The 19,128-nt window shown below is 46.3% G+C and overlaps 1 protein-coding gene and 1 long non-coding RNA gene across 3 annotated transcripts in view; one reads left to right on the top strand and one right to left on the bottom strand.

Moving 5' to 3' along the window:
* EXO1 (exonuclease 1) overlaps nucleotides 1–19,128 on the bottom strand; it is a 59,669-nt gene that overhangs the window by 10,610 nt on the left and 29,931 nt on the right. For both annotated transcript variants that reach the window (XM_073561256.1, XM_073561258.1), the window contains exons 10-11: nucleotides 18,818–19,058; nucleotides 1,947–2,382 (exon numbers count right to left, since the gene is read on the bottom strand). In XM_073561256.1, the coding sequence (XP_073417357.1) occupies nucleotides 1,947–2,382; nucleotides 18,818–19,058 (677 nt within the window). The remainder of the gene's footprint in view (nucleotides 1–1,946; nucleotides 2,383–18,817; nucleotides 19,059–19,128) is intronic.
* LOC141073812 (uncharacterized) overlaps nucleotides 1–19,128 on the top strand; it is a 45,551-nt gene that overhangs the window by 4,253 nt on the left and 22,170 nt on the right. The gene's annotated exons all lie outside the window — the stretch shown is intronic.

The following is a 19,128-nucleotide window of genomic DNA, read 5'->3' on the forward strand; positions in this document are numbered from 1 at the left end:
GCAAAAAATAAGACCTCACATGACTCGGTGGGTTAAAATATGGAAAAATTATAGCTCTCAAAATGTGGTGATGCAAAAACTATTTTTACAATAAAAAGCGTCTTTTAGCGTGCGACAGCTGCCAAATATAAAAACCGCCATAAATAGTAAATCAAACCCCCCCGTTATCACCCCCTTAGGTAGGGAAAAATAAAAAAAAAATGTATTTATTTCAATTTTCCCTTTAGGGTTAGGGCTAGGGTTGAGGTTAGGGTTGGGATTAGGGGTGTGTTGGGGTTAGGGCTGAAGTTAGAATTGGGGGGTTTCCACTGTTTGGGCACATCAGGGGCTCTCTAAACGCGACATGGCATCTGATCTCAATTCCAGCCAATTTTGCATTGAAAAAGTCAAACGGCGCTTCTTCCCTTTTGAGCTCTGTCATGCGCCGAAACAGTGGTTCCCCCTCACATGTCAGGTATCAGCGTACTCAGGACAGATTATACAACAACTTTTGGGGTCCAATTTCTCCTGTTACCCTTGGTAAAATAAAAAAAATTTGGACATGAAGTAATTTTTTTGTGAAAAAAAAGTTAAGTGTTCATTTTTTTTTTTTTCTTTTTAAACGTTCAAAAAATTCCTGTTTAGCACCTGAAGGGTTAATAAACGTCTTGAATGTGGTTTTGAGTACCGTCAGGGGTGCAGTTTTTAGAATTGTCACTTTTGGGCATTTTCTAACATATAGACCCTTTAAAGTGACTTCAAATGTGATGTGGTCCCTAAACAAAATAAAATGGTGTTGTAACAATGAGAAATCACTGGTCAACTTTTAACCCTTATAACTTCCTAACAAAAAAAAAAAATTTGGTTCCCAAATTATGCTGATGTAAAGTAAACATGTGGGAAATGTTACTTAAGTTTTTTTGTGTGCCATATCTCTGTGATTTAAGGGCATAAAAATTCAAAGTTGGAAAATTGCGAAATTTTCAAAATTTTCGCCAAATTTCCGTTTTTTTCACAAATAAACGCAAGTTATACCAATTAAATTTTACCGCTATCATGAAGTACAATATGTCACGAGAAAACAATGTCAGAATCAACGGGATTCATGGAAGCGTTCCAGAGTTATTACCTCATAAAGGGACAGAGGTCAGAATTGTAAAAATTGGCCTAGTCATTAACGTGCAAACCACGATTAGGGGTAAAGGGGTTAATGAAGATATTATTAAATTTAACCCTCAATCTTTAGAAGCGAAGTCATTCCATTTTGTGTCGTCTCACATATCTGATCCAAAAGAATTGATCTTGAGCCGATTAATCAGCTATGAACACGTGAAGCTTCTCCGGGATTAGCCAGACATTGCTTCTGTCTCCCAAAGCCAGCGCAGTACTAGACACAACCCACAGACCAGGGGGGCACTTTCCTAAAAAATGTGATTATCCCCTTATGGATTTAAGAAAAGCTCCAGGTCTCCCTTCTGTAGCAATTACTTTTATGCATTGGACAAATGTGATTTAGACATGCAGGCACCTTTTTTTTTTAGTTTCACTCTTTTGCTTTTTTTTATTTTTTTCATTTATTTCACATATTGTCATAATATATATATTTTTTTTTTTTTGGGGGGGGGGGGCGGTCATTTTACCAATTAAACACATATTTTGTACATGGCCAGGTTCGCCGTAGCTTTGGACTACACACATTAGCCTGGGTTAGAGGGAGATTTCAGCCTCCCTTGTCCATCAAGCTGCACTAAGCTGATCGGGGACTGACAAAACCCAGAAGCGTCTGCTCCTCCCGACACGAAGCGATCACATGGTCGCTAGGATGACAGAAGATGGTAATAAAGCAGCTCTGCCTTATCAGTGGAGAGTCCGCTCAAATCCGACAGCCGGCTCACAGCTCCTGCACAATCTCCCTGCAGCTGCTGACTGCAAGGACATACATAATAAATGTGGAGACTTGTTCTCACCTCTGAACCGGAGTCTTCAGTTTCGATAGTGGCCGATTTACTTTTATTTTCTGAGGAGGTTAGGACTGGGCTTGGTTCACCGCTGCCATCGCGATTCTCAGTCTTGCCATTTTCCATCCCTGAGTGATGTTTAGTTCTCTGGAAGCGAGTGAGGGAGAGCAGGGATGGAGAGAGCGGCTGCGGTTTCGTGTTGCCTTTCGTCAGGCTTCCTGACCAACTAAAACAGTTCCTTGTGTTGTGCAGCGGAGAGGGAGACGGGGACATCACGTCGCTGGTTTTAGGCTCAGGAGATGGAGTCTGTTCTATGCCATCTTCTGTCATTTCCATGCCCTGGGCTCCTTCACCAGACGCCTCACAATCAGAGATTCTCTTCCAATCTTCTTTTTTGACTCCGTCCGCAGAATCAGACATCAGATCAGAAGGTTTGCAGAAAAACCTAAAAGGGGAAGAATACAAATGGTCAAATAGAAAAAAGGTGGGAACCTGTCACTTTGGTTATGGTGTCTGATCTGCAGGTCAGCGGGGGCGCCATTGCACATATCTAGGGTGCCAATCTCTGCGGTTAGGTAGGTACTGATTAGGGTTTGCAAGGGACAAACGGTCTATTTTTTGTTCTACCCTCTCTGTGGAGTCGTTTGGTCTTGGTTATCCCCATCATCAGGCACATCTCGCTTTTTAACCTCTCTCTTTTTGAGTGTTTTTCTTTATTTATGTTTTGGTGTAATTTAAAAGGAACCTGTCACCCCCCCAGGGCGTTTTTAAGTAAAAGAGCCACCTTCAGCAGCACTAAGGCTGCATTCTGTGAAGGTGGCTCTTCTGTTTCTGACCCCTAGTAACGCTGAAATATCAACTTTTATAAATAGATCCTTATAACTGTAATGTGTCCCATAGGTATGGTGTGTCCCCCTGTATCAGCCGCCTACTGTCCCCATCCATCATGCCTATCCAGTGTCTTGGCGCCGCCCACCTTCTGTCCATCATGATGCCCCTGTGCGTCGTTGCCTCCTCCTGCTTTGAATGCCGGCGCCTCCGCTGTGACAAGAGTTCTCGGGCATGCGCGCTGACATCAGGCTATTGCGCCTGCGTGTTGTGGAGGCCCCAGATCCCGCCCCGCAGTGTGTTATAATGTATTGCGCATGCCCGAGAACTCTTGTCACAGTGGAGGCGCCTGCATTCAAAACAGGACAAGGCAGCGACGCACATGATGGATGGATGGTGGTCAGCGCCCACACACAGGACAGAAACATGATGGACGGATGGTAGGCGGCTGATACAGGGGGACACACCATACCTATGGGACACATTACAGGTATGAAGAGCTATTTATAAAAGTCGATATTTCAGCTGCTGAAGGTGCCTCTTTTACTTAAAGACGCCCTGGGGGGTTGGGGGGGGGGGGGTGACAGGATCCCTTTAAATATTTTAGGGATTTTTCCTATGTTGATTTTAACCTAATTGGACCCCAGACACAAAACAAATTTCTCTGGGTGTTTTTGCTTTTTTAATGTGGCATCGTTTCTTCAACCTATCGGTCCACAAAAAATTATCACAGCTACGAGTGTTATCCATGAAAAACATAGATGGCACTCGTACATAAAAAACTGGCATGCGAATGAGCCCTAACTGTGCCTTCATACACTTGATCTGTAGGGTCCGTGAGTAGAGATACTGATAAAGTGAAGCTGCTGGAAAGGCCGGCAGAGTGTAGAAGGGCTCAATAGAAAGTCAATGGCGTCAGTCTTTGGTCTTAGATGATTAATGTGCTCATTTGACCACTTCTGCCACTTCGCTTTACCGTTCAGCGGGGGATTTTGCCCCACAACCACATGAATGAAAAATTCTTACATGTCTCTGACACATTAAATGTTTTTCTGAAGGGGGCATGGCCTGGACAGCATGTGAAGAATAGATGGATTTTTGGTTCTTACCGTAAAATCTCTTTCTTGGAGCCTTCATTGGGGGACACAGAATACCATGGGTGTATGCTGCTGCTGCTAGGAAGCTGACACTATGCAAAAACAGAAAATTAGCTCCTCCCCGGCAGTATACACCCACCGACAGGCACCAAGCACCTCAGTTGGTGAAAAAGCAGTAGGAGAAGCAACGAGAAAACCTCGAAACATATGTACCAACCCAACAAGGGACTCTAAGACCCAACACGGTACAACTTAAACAGGGAGGGTGCTGTGTCCCCCAATGAAGGCTCCAAGAAAGAGATTTTACGGTAAGAACCAAAAATCCATCTTTCTTTATCGCCTTATTGGGGGACACAGAATACCATGGGACGTCCCAAAGCAGTCCCAAGGGTGGGAACAGCAAAAAGGAACGAAAGTAACCGAAAGGCTCAGGTCGGCCGGTGCGCCACCGCCGCCTGCAGAACCTTCCTACCAACCACAGCATCAGACGAAGCCTGGGTATGAACCCTGTAGAACCTCGTGAAGGTGTGCAAAGATGACCAGGTTGCAGCCTTGCAAATTTGCATGGCCGAGGCCTGGTGACGAGCAGCCCACGAAGCCGCCACAGCCCGGGTGGAATGAGCCCTTACTCCCGGAGGGGGCCGCTTTTCCTGAAGACGATACGCTTCCAGAATGGTAGAACGAATCCAGCGAGCGATCGTGGATTTTGAAGCCGGAAGGCCCTTCTGGCGACCTTCAGAGATGATCAGCAAGGAATCGGACAGACGAAAGGAAGAGGTCCTGGCAAGATAGACACGCAGGGCTCTAACTACGTCCAGTTTGTGGAGAGACTTCTCAAGAGGATGAGATGGAGCCGGACAAAAAGAAGGAAGGACGATATCCTCATTGATATGGAAAGCGGAAACCACCTTTGGAAGAAAAGAAGGAACGGGCCTGAGGACGGCTTTGTCCTGATGGAGAATGAGGTAAGGGGAACGACATGACAAGGCCGCCAATTCAGAAACTCTTCTGATGGATGAAATGGCGATCAAAAAGGTGACCTTCCAAGAGAGAAGGGACAAAGGGATGTCCTGGAGAGGCTCGAACGGCGCCTTCTGGAGAGCGCCAAGAACGAGGTTGAGATCCCACGGATCTATTGGCGAATGATGAGGAGGAGCCACGTGGGAAACCCCTTGCAGAAAGGTTTTGACCTGTGGTAGAGAAGCTAGCTCTCTTTGGAAGAGGATAGAGAGAGCGGAAACTTGGCCCTTGAGCGTACTGAGGGACAGACCCGCGTCCAACCCAGACTGAAGAAACCCAAGGATAGATGGGATAGAAAAGGACATTGGGAAGACTCTTTTATCATCGCACCAACGGAAAAAAGCCTTCCAGTACCTATAGTAAATGCGGGAAGAGGCCGGTTTCCTAGCTCTGATCATAGTTTGAATAACCTGACTGGACAGACCTGATTCCTTCAGAATTGCGGTCTCAACGGCCATGCCGTCAAACTCAGAGACTGAGAATTCTCGTGGTAAAGGGGGCCTTGCGAGAGAAGGTCTGGACGGTCCGGAAGCCTCCAGGGAACGTCCGCGAGCATGTTGACCAGTTCCGCGTACCAAGGCCGTCTTGGCCAATCTGGAGCGACTAGAATCACTGGTACGCCTTCCGATCTTATCTTTTTGACCACCCGAGGGATCAATGCCAGAGGCGGGAACAGATACGGAAGTTGAAACTGGGACCACGGAGTCACCAGTGCGTCGCATGCGACGGCTAGAGGGTCCCTGGACCTGGCTTCGAACTGCGGCACCTTGTGGTTCATCCGAGATGCCATGAGATCGACATCCGGGGTGCCCCAACGGTCGCATATCTGAGAGAAAACCACGGGGTGCAGGGACCATTCGCCGGACGCTAGGCCCTGGCGACTCAAAGTCGGCTGCCCAATTTTCCACCCCTGGAATATGGACGGCGGAGATTGTCGGAACGTAACGTTTTGCCCAGCGTAATATCTTGGCCACTTGTGACATTACTTGTTTGCTGCGCGTGCCCCCCTGATGGTTTATGTACGCCACGGCCGTGGCGTTGTCCGACTGAATACGGACCGGCTTGCCGGAGAGGAGGGGCTGCCAATGAAGGGCCAGGAAAATTGCCCTGATCTCCAAAAGATTGATTGGAAGGAGAGACTCCTGTGGCTTCCAGCGGCCTTGGGCCGCTTTCTGATGGAACACGGCTCCCCATCCTAGGAGGCTCGCATCGGTGGTGATGATTTGCCACTGAGGCGGAAGAAAGGACCTCCCTTGGAGAACTGACGCTGGCCGTAGCCACCAAGTGAGAGACTGCCTCACTCTGAGAGGAAGCCGAATAGGACGGTCCAAGGACATCGTGGTCTTGTCCCAGGCTGAAAGCAGAGACAGCTGGAGGGGGCGAAGGTGAAACTGCGCAAAGGGCACTGCTTCCATGGAGGCCACCATCTTCCCCAGGACCTTCATGCAGAACCGAATGGGAATGGGAGCAGGCCTCTTGAGAGTTCTGATGCCCTTGGACAGAGTTGTAAATTTTTCCTTTGGAAGAAAAACACGGGCTAGCTCCGTGTCGAATTCCATACCCAGAAAGGTCAGACGCTGGGTGGGGATCAGAATGGACTTCTCCTTGTTGACCAGCCAACCTAGGCGGCTGAGAGTGTACAGGGTTATCTGAAGGCTCCGGAGACAGTCCTGGCGAGACGAACCCTTGATCAAAAGATCGTCCAGATAAGGGATGATGAGGATCCCTCTGGAGCGAAGGATGGCCATGACGGTCGCCATCACCTTCGTGAAAACCCGGGGCGCTGAAGCCAGGCCAAAAGGAAGAGCTGTGAACTGAAAATGGTCTCCCTGAAACGCAAATCGAAGATACTTCTGATGTTGCACACATATTGGAATGTGCAGATAGGCATCCCGAATGTCCACCGAGCAGAGAAATTCCCCGGGCTCCATGGAAGCAATCACCGACCGAAGAGACTCCATGATCTGGAATATTGTCCTCTATGTATGTCAATATCTGGATAAGAATGAAGTGATTAAACAGAGTCAGCATGGGTTTGTAACTAATAAGTCATGTCAGACTAACTTAATTTCCTTCTATGACGGTATCACTGATTGGGTAGATCAAGGAAATCCTGTAGATATAGTATATCTTGACTTCAGCAAAGCATTTGACAAAGTCTCTCATACAATCCTTATTGAAAAAATGATTAAGTATGGAATGGACAAGGCAACTGTTAGGTGGATTCATAACTGGCTTAGTGATCGGACCCAAAGAGTGGTCGTAAATGGCTGCACATCCAGTTGGAAGAATGTCTCAAGTGGGGTACCACAGGGCTCTGTCCTGGGCCCTGTATTGTTCAACATCTTTATCAACGATTTAGAAGGAATTGAGGGTAAACTGATTAAATTTGCTGATGACACAAAGCTAGGAGGGATAGCTAATACTAGAGAAGAGAGAGAGAGGATTCAAAAAGATTTAAATAAACTGGAGAAGTGGGCAGCAACTAACAGAATGGTTTTTAACAGGGAGAAATGCAAAGTACTACATCTGGGCAATAAAAATGGAAAAAGCATATATAGAATGGGAGGAATAGGGCTAAGTGACAGCACATGTGAAAAAGACTTGGGTATACTAATAGATCACAGACTGAATATGAGTCAACAGTGTGATGCAGCAGCAAAAAAGGCAAATGCAATTCTAGGATGTATTAACAGAAGCATACAGTCTAGATCACGTGAAGTCATTATTTCCCTCTACTCTTCTTTGGTCAGACCTCATCTGGAATATTGTGTCCAGTTTTGGGCACCACATTTTAAAAAAGACATCAACAAACTGGAGCAAGTTCAGAAAAGAGCGACCAGAATGGTGACCGGTCTGCAAACCCTGTCTTATGAGGAAAGGTTGCAGGATTTGGGAATGTTTAGTTTGCAAAAGAGAAGACTGAGAGGAGACTTAATAGCTGTCTACAAATATCTAAAGGGCTGTCACATTGTAGAAGGATCAACTTTATTCTCATTTGCACAAGGAAAGACTAGAAGCAATGGGATGAAACTGAATGGGAGGAGACACAGATTAGATATTAGAAAAAACTTTTTGACAGTTAGTGATCAATGAGTGGAACAGGCTGCCACGAGAAGTGGTGAGTTCTCCTTCAATGGAAGTCTTCAAACAGAGGCTGGACAGACATCTGACTGGGATGATTTAGCGAATCCTGCTTTGAGCAGGGGGTTGGACCAGATGGCCCAGGAGGTCCCTTCCAACTCTACGATTCTATGATTCTATGATTCATCCTGAAATGAAGAATCTTCACGTGGCGATTGAGCAATTTGAGGTCCAGAATAGGACGAAGAGAGCCGTCTTTCTTCGGGACTACAAAGAGATTGGAGTAGAACCCGGAAAACCGTTCGTCTGAGGGAACGGGAACAATGACTCCGGCGGAAAGAAGGGAGTTAATGGCCTGCAGAAAACCCGGAACCTGGGCCCGCTGTCGCGGAGGCCGAGACCGGAAAAACCGTCTGTTCGGGAGTGAAGCAAATTCGATTTTGTAACCGGATGCGACGAGTTCTCTGACCCAAGCGTCGTCTACAACGGACAGCCAAGCATCCGCGAAAAAGGAAAGTCTGCCGCCCACCCTGGAAGAAATTCCAGGTGGGGGTGACCCGTCACTTAGACGAAAATCTGCCGGAATTGGCTCCTGCAGATCTGGAATATTGTCCTCTAGATCTCCAGCGAGGAGCGGGTTTGTAGGAAGGTTTCCTCTGATCCCGCTCCCTGGTGGCAGGTGGCCGATCCTGTTGAGTGGCTCTCTCCGTGGCAGAGAAGGGACGAAAGGGCCTGAATGGTCGAAACCCCCTTCTGTTGAAGGTACGTTTTGGTCGAGACTGGGGAAGCGAAGTACTTTTACCTCCAGTGGCATCGGAAATTATCTGATCCAGCTTTGCTCCAAAGAGCCTAGAGCCATGGAATGGCAGATTGGTAAGCGACTTTTTCGAAGTAGTGTCCGCATTCCATGACTTTAGCCAAAGGACTCGGCATACAGCTACTATGTTGCTGTTAGCCCTTGCTACGCAGCCGGCCGCGTCCAAGGAGGCGGCCAAAAGGTATTTTCCCGCCTGGTTAATCTGATCTGCAAGATCTGCCAACTCGTCTTGCGGAGCTGACGCTAAGATGCCTCTGCGAAGAATCTTTGCCCAAGCGGAAATGACCTTCGCCACCCAGGCGGATGCGAAAATAGGGCAGAGAGAGGCGCCAGATGCCTCAAAGATAGACTTAGCCAGAGATTCAATCTGCCTGTCAGTAGGATCTTTGAGCGATGCCCCGTCGGGCAGCGAGAGCACCGTTTTAGAGGCTATCCGGGATACTGGAGGATCTACCTCTGGAGCCTTGGACCACTTTGAGAGCAGTTCTGCGTCAAAGGGGTACAGAACGTCCAAGTACTTGCGGCCTGAGAAACGTTGCTCAGGGCGCTCCCAGTGTTTGGATAAGGTAGTATCGAAATCGTTGTGATTGGGAAAGGTTCGAGACGGAGGTCTGGCTCGTCTAAGGAGAACCGAGCTTTCCTGAGCTGGAGCCTCATCCTGTTTAAGCTTTAGTGTTTGGAAGATAGCTGCAAGAAGACTATCGACCATGTCCCGCGTTTTAGAAACGCTGTTCCCCTCTGAGCTAGCTTCCGAATGAGAATCATCGCCTGACTGAAGGCTGTCCTCCGAGGAAGGAGAAGGAGGCCTGGGAGCGGAAGGGCCCTGCGAGCTCGAAGACGAAGTGGACAGAGCCCGCTTCCGAGAAGTCCTTCCCTGTCTGTCTCTCTGAAGGTCGCGGTCAGGTGCGGACGACTCACCCCGAGAGGTGGTCGGGGCAGAGGTGGCTGAGGATAGCTGAGGTAATCGTTCTAAGACCTGGACCAGCGACTGTGATACTTTTGTCAAGTCAGAAACAGACTGTGACATTGTAACGGCCCACTCCGGGGAGAGAGAGGAGGGAAGAGCGCCCTCCGCCCGGGACTCTGTGCGTTCCTGAGATGCTGACATATTTGAAGGACTGCAGGGGGGGCAGAATGGGGACGACTGACCCGATGCCCACTTCTTTTTACAGCGCGCACAGGCGTAATAGGTAGCGGTGGGCCTGAAGCAGAGATCCCCTGAAGGGTTGGGCATAAGTGAACTGCACTGAATGGCCGCAGAAATTAGGGAATAACTGCTGAGGAGAGCTAATCCCTGCCCCAGAGCCGAGCCTACCGAGATTCTGTGCGAGCAGCAGAAGAAACGCCGAAGTGTCCCCCAAGCAGCGCAGGAAGGAGTGAAAAACCAGGAAATCCCTGTGCTGGAAGATGGGGGCGGAGCTTAGCGGCTGCGCCGTGATTGGCTAACAGCGACGGAGAGGGCATGACAGAAAGGGGAGGCTGGCATCTCAAAGAGAAAGAAGCCCTGTGATGGGCTAGAAAGGGCGCGCTGAAAAGAGCGCGCTCAGGAGGGAGGAGGGAGCAGAGAAATTCCCCTCGCTGAGGGGAAAGTGAAAGTGAAAGTGACGGCGCCGCAACCCCATGCCTACCCCGACATACCGCGCTCAGGAAGGAATATGACAGCGGTCCCCTGCTTGCGACGCTGCTGCGGTGAGTGAAGGGATCCGCAGAGTCTCCCTGACTAGAAGAGGGGAAGGGATAGTGTCCGCATTCCATTGTGTGAGCGCGCGGCAGGCAGAAAGGGCGGGAGATTCAAAAACAGTGGACCTGTAATCCCAAGGTCCAACTTCTCCCATGCACTGGAGCTTATGCGGGGGCCAGAGGGAACGTACAGGCACTTACCTGACGTCCCTGAAGAGGATGACCACAGGGGCCCACGGGGAAACGGCAGGCCGCTGGGAGGGGAAGGAGTCCTCTGTACCCGCATCCTGCAGAAGACGGCTTGAACCACCTGCGATCGCCGTCTTCCTCTCAGCCCTGTCCCGAGAGAGGGGTGAGGAGGGGGATTCGGCAAGGACCAGCCACCTGTCCACAACCCTTATCACCGGAAGGTGATAGGGAAAAGTCCTGCCTGCGGTACTGAGAGTTGAGATGTGGGTGACACCACACTGCTCGCTCAGCCGCATGATATAGGAAATCAGGGTGATAAGTATACCCTGTTTCCCAATGGAAAAACCTAAAAGATAAAAGAAGAAAAGATTAAAAAGTTCAAACTAAACCCTGAAAGGAAAAATTGGATTAATAACTGCGGATCTGGGGAGATCCCGGTTCGCCTCCTACAGACACTAAGCACAAACTGGGTGCTTGGTGCCTGTCGGTGGGTGTATACTGCCGGGGAGGAGCTAATTTTCTATTTTTGCATAGTGTCAGCCTCCTAGCAGCAGCAGCATACACCCATGGTATTCTGTGTCCCCCAATAAGGCGATAAAGAAAAGTATTTTACACAGCTCCTGTTCTCCACCCTGAAAGATCCTCCTTTACCTGGCATTAGACTCACTCAGCAGCCCAGAACTGACCAGTGTGTCTCCTCTAACTGCGGACTGTGCTCCAGGGACATCGCTGAGGAGATAAATCATGACACGCAGCACGGAAGTGGGAGAGAAGGAGACCCAGCTGAGGGAAGATGAATCCTCCAAAATGGTTCCTACACAAGGTACTCCAGCCTCACACAGAGCAGCAGATGCTGCTGCAAGACTAGAACGTTTTTCAAGAGTCACTGTGACTTCCCTGCAGCTTGAGGCACAATCAGGCTTGGAGGATGCTCACAACAGCACTGAGCAGCAACTGGGGATGGAAAAAAGAGTTACAAGATGGGAACATGGTGCAGACACTCACATCATGTGAGGAAAGATCACCCCTGCAGACCAAAAGGGAGCAAGTCTGTGCTATGTGCTCCCTCACAGGATGATGTCCCTGAACCAACTACGAGACATGTATTTGCAGCAGTCTCATTGTTTAACACTACTCTAGCAATGATTAGTGAACAAATGGGCAGCATGAAGGAGGATCTTCACTGTGTTAAGCAGGACCTCCATACAGTAAATGAAAGAGTGGAGGAGCTGGAGGAGAGGGTTGGATGCCTGGAGGATAAAATGTCTCAAATCCTGAGAGATGTTAAGAAAACGTTGCAGAACATTTCCCTACTGTTGGATAAAACGGACGATTTAGAAAACAGGATGCACAGAAATAATATAAGGCTGGTGGGGGTCCCTGAAGAAGTGGAAGGAAAGGATCCTGTGGGTTTTTTAAAAAGTGACTATATAACATCATAGGAAAGGAGGCGCTCTAGTCAGTTTTTGCAATTGAACGAGCGCACAGGGTGCCCATCAGACCCCTCCAACCAGGTGCTCCCCCACGTCCAGTCATTATCCGCATGCTGCACTACTGTGACAGAGACACTATTCTAAAAAAAAAACAAAAAAAACCACAAGGGAACTTAAAGTTCTCTCTAATGTATATAAAATTTCCATTTACCCAGACAAGCAACATTTTTTGATATTAAAAAAAGACAGATAATCAAGTGCCTACTCCATGCTTTATCCTGCTAAACTCAGAGTAGCTGCAACAGGAGATATACATATCTTTGAGACCCCACATGATGCCTTGGTGTGGAAGATCAATAACTAAAAAAAAAAAAAGACCGACAGAACAGGTGCCCCTGATAGCTGTATGATCCTTACACAAGAGGATGGTTGTGGTTTCTTCTTTTTACCCCTTTTTACCCACTTAATACCTGTTTAGATAAGCAGAGTGGCTGGAATTCACATGGACAGTGTGCTACATGCCAACAATAGAGGCAGCCCATCACACGGCTCCAGGAACATTCAAAGCCTCAATCCTCTTATTAGAAGAGGATTGTCTATTAAGTTGTTTATATGGATTATTAGGTATTAAATATGTAGTGGGTTAGGGAACTACTGTATGTGTGACCAGCTACCTGACAGTGTGCTCTCTCTGCAAGTGGAAACAGTGATATATGCTAGATACTTTGCTTGGTGTCGACAACGTCCAAAAATGTAAATTTTATAGCATGGAATGTCAGCGGACTGGGTGACCAATCCAAGAGATGTGCAATATTTTTGTGGTTGCGTACTTACCAACCAGCAATAATATGCTTAATGGAAACACACATGGTGAAAGAAAAGATGCATTTATTGCATAGGTCATGGATGTCATTTGAATATCATTCGGTCTATAGCACGCGCTCAAGAGGAGCGTGTCTCTGGTTCATAGGGCCATCCCGTTCACGTGCATCAAAGTCATGGTAGACTCAGAGGGTCGCTTTGTCTCTATGTTTTGCACTATACATAACACCCCAATCCTTATAGTAGCCATTTATATCCCTCCACCTTACTCTGGTGAGGTGCTGAAAATAAATACTCTCTCCTCCACACTTCCAAACGTGCCTTTGCTCATGATGGGGGATTTAAATATGTATTTACACCCATACTGGGATAAATTTCATTCAGGAATCATATCTGAGTCAGCTTCACAGACCTCTCTTTCCAGAGTTCTGTCGGAGCTGGAGTTGATAGATATTTGGCGCACTAGACACCCCAATATCAAACAATATTATTGTTATTCAACGTTTTACCATTCGTTATCCACAATTGACTTGGCGGTTGGAAATGTGAATATGATGTCTCTGGTAAAGGACGTTGAATATTTACCAAGAACCGTGTCGGATCATTCCCCATAAGGGTACAATTGTTGTTGGGCACGGAGGGCTTGGTCACCAAGAACATATGACAGTTAATCCCATTTGGGATTCAGATTATTGGGGGTTCTCTACAGGACAGATTGTGGGAATACTTTAATATTACTATGGACTCCACTTCGAAGTCAAAAGTATGAGATGCTATGAAAACATTTGTTAGATGGGTCTATATTGGTGAAATTAGTAAATGGAAAACTAAACAAAAGAATATACCCAAAAACCTAATGAAAAATCACCTATTGGGGCTAGTTGCACAAAAACGTTTTATTTTTTCTTCAAAGCAAACATTTTACGGACGGTGAAAGTGCGGGTCACTTGCTATCAACTATTGTTAAAACTCAAAATGGGTTCTCGTACATTTCTAGACTAGTCTTTGACACAGGGGTCATGGTTACAGAGGATGCAGACATTCTCCACACTCTACATAATTACTTTTCTAGGATTTATTCTTCTAGTAGCGTCACCAATTCAGAATAGAGAACATTTTAGCAACCACTTCATTATCACAATTATCAAATCTAGAGAGGGATATACTAGACAAACCAATTGAACTTGAGGAATTGGAGGAGGTCATTCAAGGGTCCAAAAATGAGAAGGCCCCAGGCTCAGATGGGTTACCAGGTGAATTCTCCAAAACAGATCAAGAAATATTGCTTCCAAATTTACTGTCAGTTTTTCAAGAAAGTATTAGAATTGGTAACCTCCTGGAATCTATGAAAGAGGCAGTGGTGGTTTTGATATTGAAACCTGGAAAGTATCCAACCCTGCCTGATTCTTACAGACCCATCTCCCTCCTTCAAACAGACATCAAACTGCTGGCTAAGATTCCTGCAAACAGATTATCCAAGGGGATTACAAGGATAATAAATGATGACCAAACTGGATTTGTACCAAATAAGTCCACCTCAAATAATATAAGGAAGTTATATATGGGGATGCATCTTAGTTCAAAATCCACGGGAACAAGGGCGATCCTTTCCTTAGACGCCGCCAAGGCATTTGACAGCGTCAAATGGAACTTTTTGTGGGCTGTATAAGGCCATGTGCACACGCTGCCGTTTTGCTGCGGTTTTGGCCCTGCAGAACTGCAGCAGTTCCGCAGACATGGTGCTCACGCTGCAGTTTTTTACCTGCGGAAAAGCTGCGGGTTTTTTTCCGCAGCATGTCAATTGTTTCTGCGGATTCTGCTGCGGTTTGCCACCTATTCCATTGTCCAGGTGTCAAACCGCAGGGCAAAACCGCAGGCCAAACCGCAGGTCACTTTACCTGTGGTTTTACCTGCGGTTCCGCAGGAAAAAACCCGCAGGTGAATCTGCAGTGTGTGCACATACCCTTAAATGGCATGGGTTCGGTGATGAATTTATTTCAATGATCCAGTTATTAAATAGTTCTCCTAGGGCAAAACTCTGGGTTAACAGTCATATCAGGATCGCTTGATCTGTGGATGATCTGCTTCTGGGGGACCTAGGCACTTCTATAGGACCAGTAATGGACATAATTAAAGCATACGGAAAATGGTTGTGCCTTCTAATTAACTGGAGCAAATCGGTACTTATGCCTGTTGATTCTCTTCCAGAGGAATACTCATTGGAACCTACACAAATTCACATAGTAAACTCTTAAATATTTGGGGGTAGTAGTCTCTGTAAACCCTTTCATTCACATAATTTAGCCCCCCTGCTGTTAAAATTTAGGTCTACAGGTGCATACATAGTGTGGCCTCTTGATGTCTCCAGTGGGAAGAAGTAATCTTTTGAAAATGATCCTAATGCCACAACTCCATGGGCTGTTTGAGGAACTCATCTGGAAAAAACAGCAACCCAGAATTAAACTTGAAACCCTGCAAAGGGGAAAGGATAATGGGGGCCTAGCAGTTCCAAATGCTTGGTGATACTTCTTAGCCTCGCAGCTCCAGCAGTTTCAGGGCTGGGGTACAACTGACCACTGTGGTGCTTCGGGGCAGCTAATAAATGAGGGCACTAGATGGGAGATACCACTATTAGCTATTGAGGCTGGTTTTCTGAGGTAAAATGAGTCAACGGTTCACACTCTATTTGATCTATAAAATATGGGATAGGGGCAAGGACATTCTCCGTATCAAGGGATTCACAAACTATTCCCCTCTGTGGCACAATTCTAAACTAAGCGAGATAGCTAAACTAGACGGCTTCAGTGAATGAGAACACACAGGGATTTTGCCATTGACCCAAATAATACGTGACGAATCAATCCAAAGTTTTGATCAGATTTGCTCTGGGTTTGGTATTCCACACAGAGCCATCTATCAGTATTTGCAGCTTCATGCCTATCAGACACAAATTAAGACTACTAAGGTAGATATCACTATATCTAAGGCTACTTTCACATTAGCGTTTTTAAGGCTATGGGCCCACGTAGCAATTTAAAACGCACAATGAAAACCGGACTCCTTCCCAGAAATCGCGTTTTTTTCCGCGCGATTTCACCGCGATTTTGCCGCGATTTTCTCAAGCACTTTCCAAGCGATTTGAAGCATCGCTTGGAAAGTGATTGACAGGTTGGTCACACTCGTCAAACATAGTGTTTGACGAGTGTGACCAGCTTTTTACTATGCGGCATCAATAGTAAAAGATAAAATGTTAAAAATGATAAAAAAAATAAAAATAAAAAAAAAAAAAATCGGGGTATATTTACCTTCCGACGTCCCGCGCTGCCATCCCGGGGCTCAGCGTTCCCAGCGATGCCTTGCGAGACCTGTGATGACGTTGGTCTCTCGTTACTATAGCGATCTCGCAAGACCACTAGAGTCACGCGAGACTACGTCATCACAGGACCTTGCCGCAAGGCATTACTGGGAACGCTGAGGCCCGGGATGGCAGCGCGGCACGTCGGAAGGTAAATATACCCCGATTTTTTATTTATTTTTTTACAGGGGTATGGTACCCAGGGCCTGGAGGACAGTCTCCTCTCCTCCACACCGTGGGTACCAACCACACATGAGACGCTTAACTTCCCGCATGGTGGGCATAGCCACATGCGGGAAGTAAGCGATTATCATGCATTCCTATGGGTGCGGAATCGCGGCAATTCTTTGCGATTCCGCACAAAAGAATGATCATGCTGCGATTTTTTCCGCGATGCGATTCCGCCGCGGAAAAAAGCGCAGCATTAGCACAGCATGTGCGTCATGCACAAGATTTTTAAACGTTTTCGCAGCGTTTTCGCGCCGAAAATTGCAGCAAAAACGCTTTAAAAAAAAATCGCATCGTGGGCACACAGCCTTAGCGCTGCGCTTCGTGTGCAAAAGAAATGCATGCAAAAACCGCATCATGCGTTTTGCATGCGTTTGCATTTATTAGGCGTATGAGTTTTAACCAGTTTCTAGCCATGTTAACTCTTAAAACGCATGTGATTTTAAATGCAGGCATGCGCATGTCCATGCGCATGCCAGCATTCCCATAGACTGTAATGCGTCATTTTGTCGCATTCCGTGCAGAAGCGCGTGCATGCATTTTTCTTTACGCCGTTGGACGGACCAAAAAATGCAACAGGTTGCGTCGGGCGCGCCTAGGCGCACACTACAAAAAAACGCATGCGCACGAAAACGCATACACGCGAGTACAAACGCTTCACCATGTGCCCGCCATGTTACACATAGGGGCGCATGGCGCTTGCACATGGGCGCGCACGATGCGCTGCGCTAAAAAACACTAATGTGAAACCAGCCTAAGATTTAGTCGCTACAGCATCAAATTCGAAGGGCCTTATTTCCTCCATTTACAGGATATGATTACCCTTCTATCTAGATAAGCATCCCATGTTGGTCAGATCATAGTGGGAAGAGGATGTTGGCCCCGTATCTGAAGAACAATGGAATGAAACACTGGGAAAAAAAAAAAAAAAAAAAAAAACACCTATACTATCTCTATCCGAGTCCCAAATTTTCCTTATCCACAGCGTACATAAGACAGCTAGTATATTATTTAAAATGCTCGGACTGAAGACTCATATCCGTGATGCGGTATGAATGGGGCCCATTTGATGCATATGCTTTGGGAACGTGTTGATATAGGACACTACCTCTCTGATTAAACAAGTATTCAGGATACACAAACAACTAGATCCTACCGTGTAAGTACTGGGCCTTCTGGGGGTGGGGTAGATTTAAGATCCTCCTCTAACTATCGCCATTCTGAGAATACTGTTTCTGGCCAGGAAATTGTTATCATTGCACTGGTTAATCCCCCAACATTGGAGGAATTAAAAGCTAAAATATGCCTGGAGAGAGGTACTTACGTTAAAAGGAACTCAATAAAAAGTTTATAAATAAATGGGAACAGTGGCTGGTCACCTCAGGGGTAGTATATGTGGACCTACTCAGAATAACTGTACTAGACCGACTGGCTATTTCGGCTTTTTAAATATTGTATGTTGAGGACATATAGATACCAAGTATTTTCTGCTTGTAAACTTGTTGTTAGTAAATATACAACCAACACTAGTTTTGGTTTAATTCTCAGTGGATATCACTGCAGCCTTGCAGAGCTGGGGTCCTGGGTTCAAATCCAGCAAGGACAACATCAGCAAGGAGTTCTCCCTATGTTTTGTGGGTTTCCTCAGGGTTCTCCAATTTCCTCCACATTTCGAAGACATATTGATAGGGAATCAAGATTGTGAGCCCCATCGGGGACAGTGCCAATAATGTCTGTAAAGCGCTGTGGAATTAATAGCGCTATATAAATGAGTTAAATAAATAAGATAAATAAATTTCTGTATTTAATAACGTGTCACCAGTCTTTGGGAAAATCTTTATTTGGACAAAATTAACTTTGTTTGGCATGGACTACCTTGGCAGGTATAGGACTATATAACCTTTAAGGGTTAAATTTGTTTATTAAGTTTATTGTGTTTGTACTATAATGTATGTAATTGTTTATAAAATCAAATAATCAATAAAAATGATCTGATTTAAAAAAAAAAAAAAAAATGTTTTTCTAAAAAGTGCAGTCACGCTTTAAGCTTTCGTTCTGTATGTAATAAATAAGGTCTGTGTTTATGGCAATGTAAAAGGAAGCATTCAGTCACATCCGGAACCGCTCAAGTTATGACCCGCGAAGATGCTGGTGCGACAGGCAGGTATTATACATACATTTTGGAAGGTAATAGGTACTGCTATCATTCCTTTTTAAAAATTCCTGGCAGTAAATCTTAGATTTTCTACATGTCTCCACGACGTTTCCGTTAGAGGCTACAATCCCTATAATGTCCTATTAAAAGAAAAAAAATCTGATCCACTTACCGACTTCTGGTGCCAGGAGCAGAGATTGATCCGCATGCTTCATTTTTCCTTTGTGAAAGCGCAGCAAACTTATTCCTGGCCTTGGGGCGAGAATCTGCACTACCTGCGGCATCATCTAATGGTTGTAAGGCGCTCAGACGGGAGGGCTTCAGCTTCGCTACATTATCTTCACTTTCTACTTTTGGTTTCTTATTCTGGGAAAATGAATACTGACTGAGGAGATCGGACTCGGATGTCCCACCTAGAAGACAATTAGATAAGGAGTTACGATCACTGGTGCAGTAAATAAAGCTGCAAAAGTTACACTTCAA

The sequence above is a fragment of the Dendrobates tinctorius genome, unplaced genomic scaffold (genome assembly GCF_039654945.1).
Source record: "Dendrobates tinctorius isolate UK_male_01 unplaced genomic scaffold, ASM3965494v1 ptg000315l, whole genome shotgun sequence".
Taxonomy (NCBI): domain Eukaryota; kingdom Metazoa; phylum Chordata; class Amphibia; order Anura; family Dendrobatidae; genus Dendrobates; species Dendrobates tinctorius.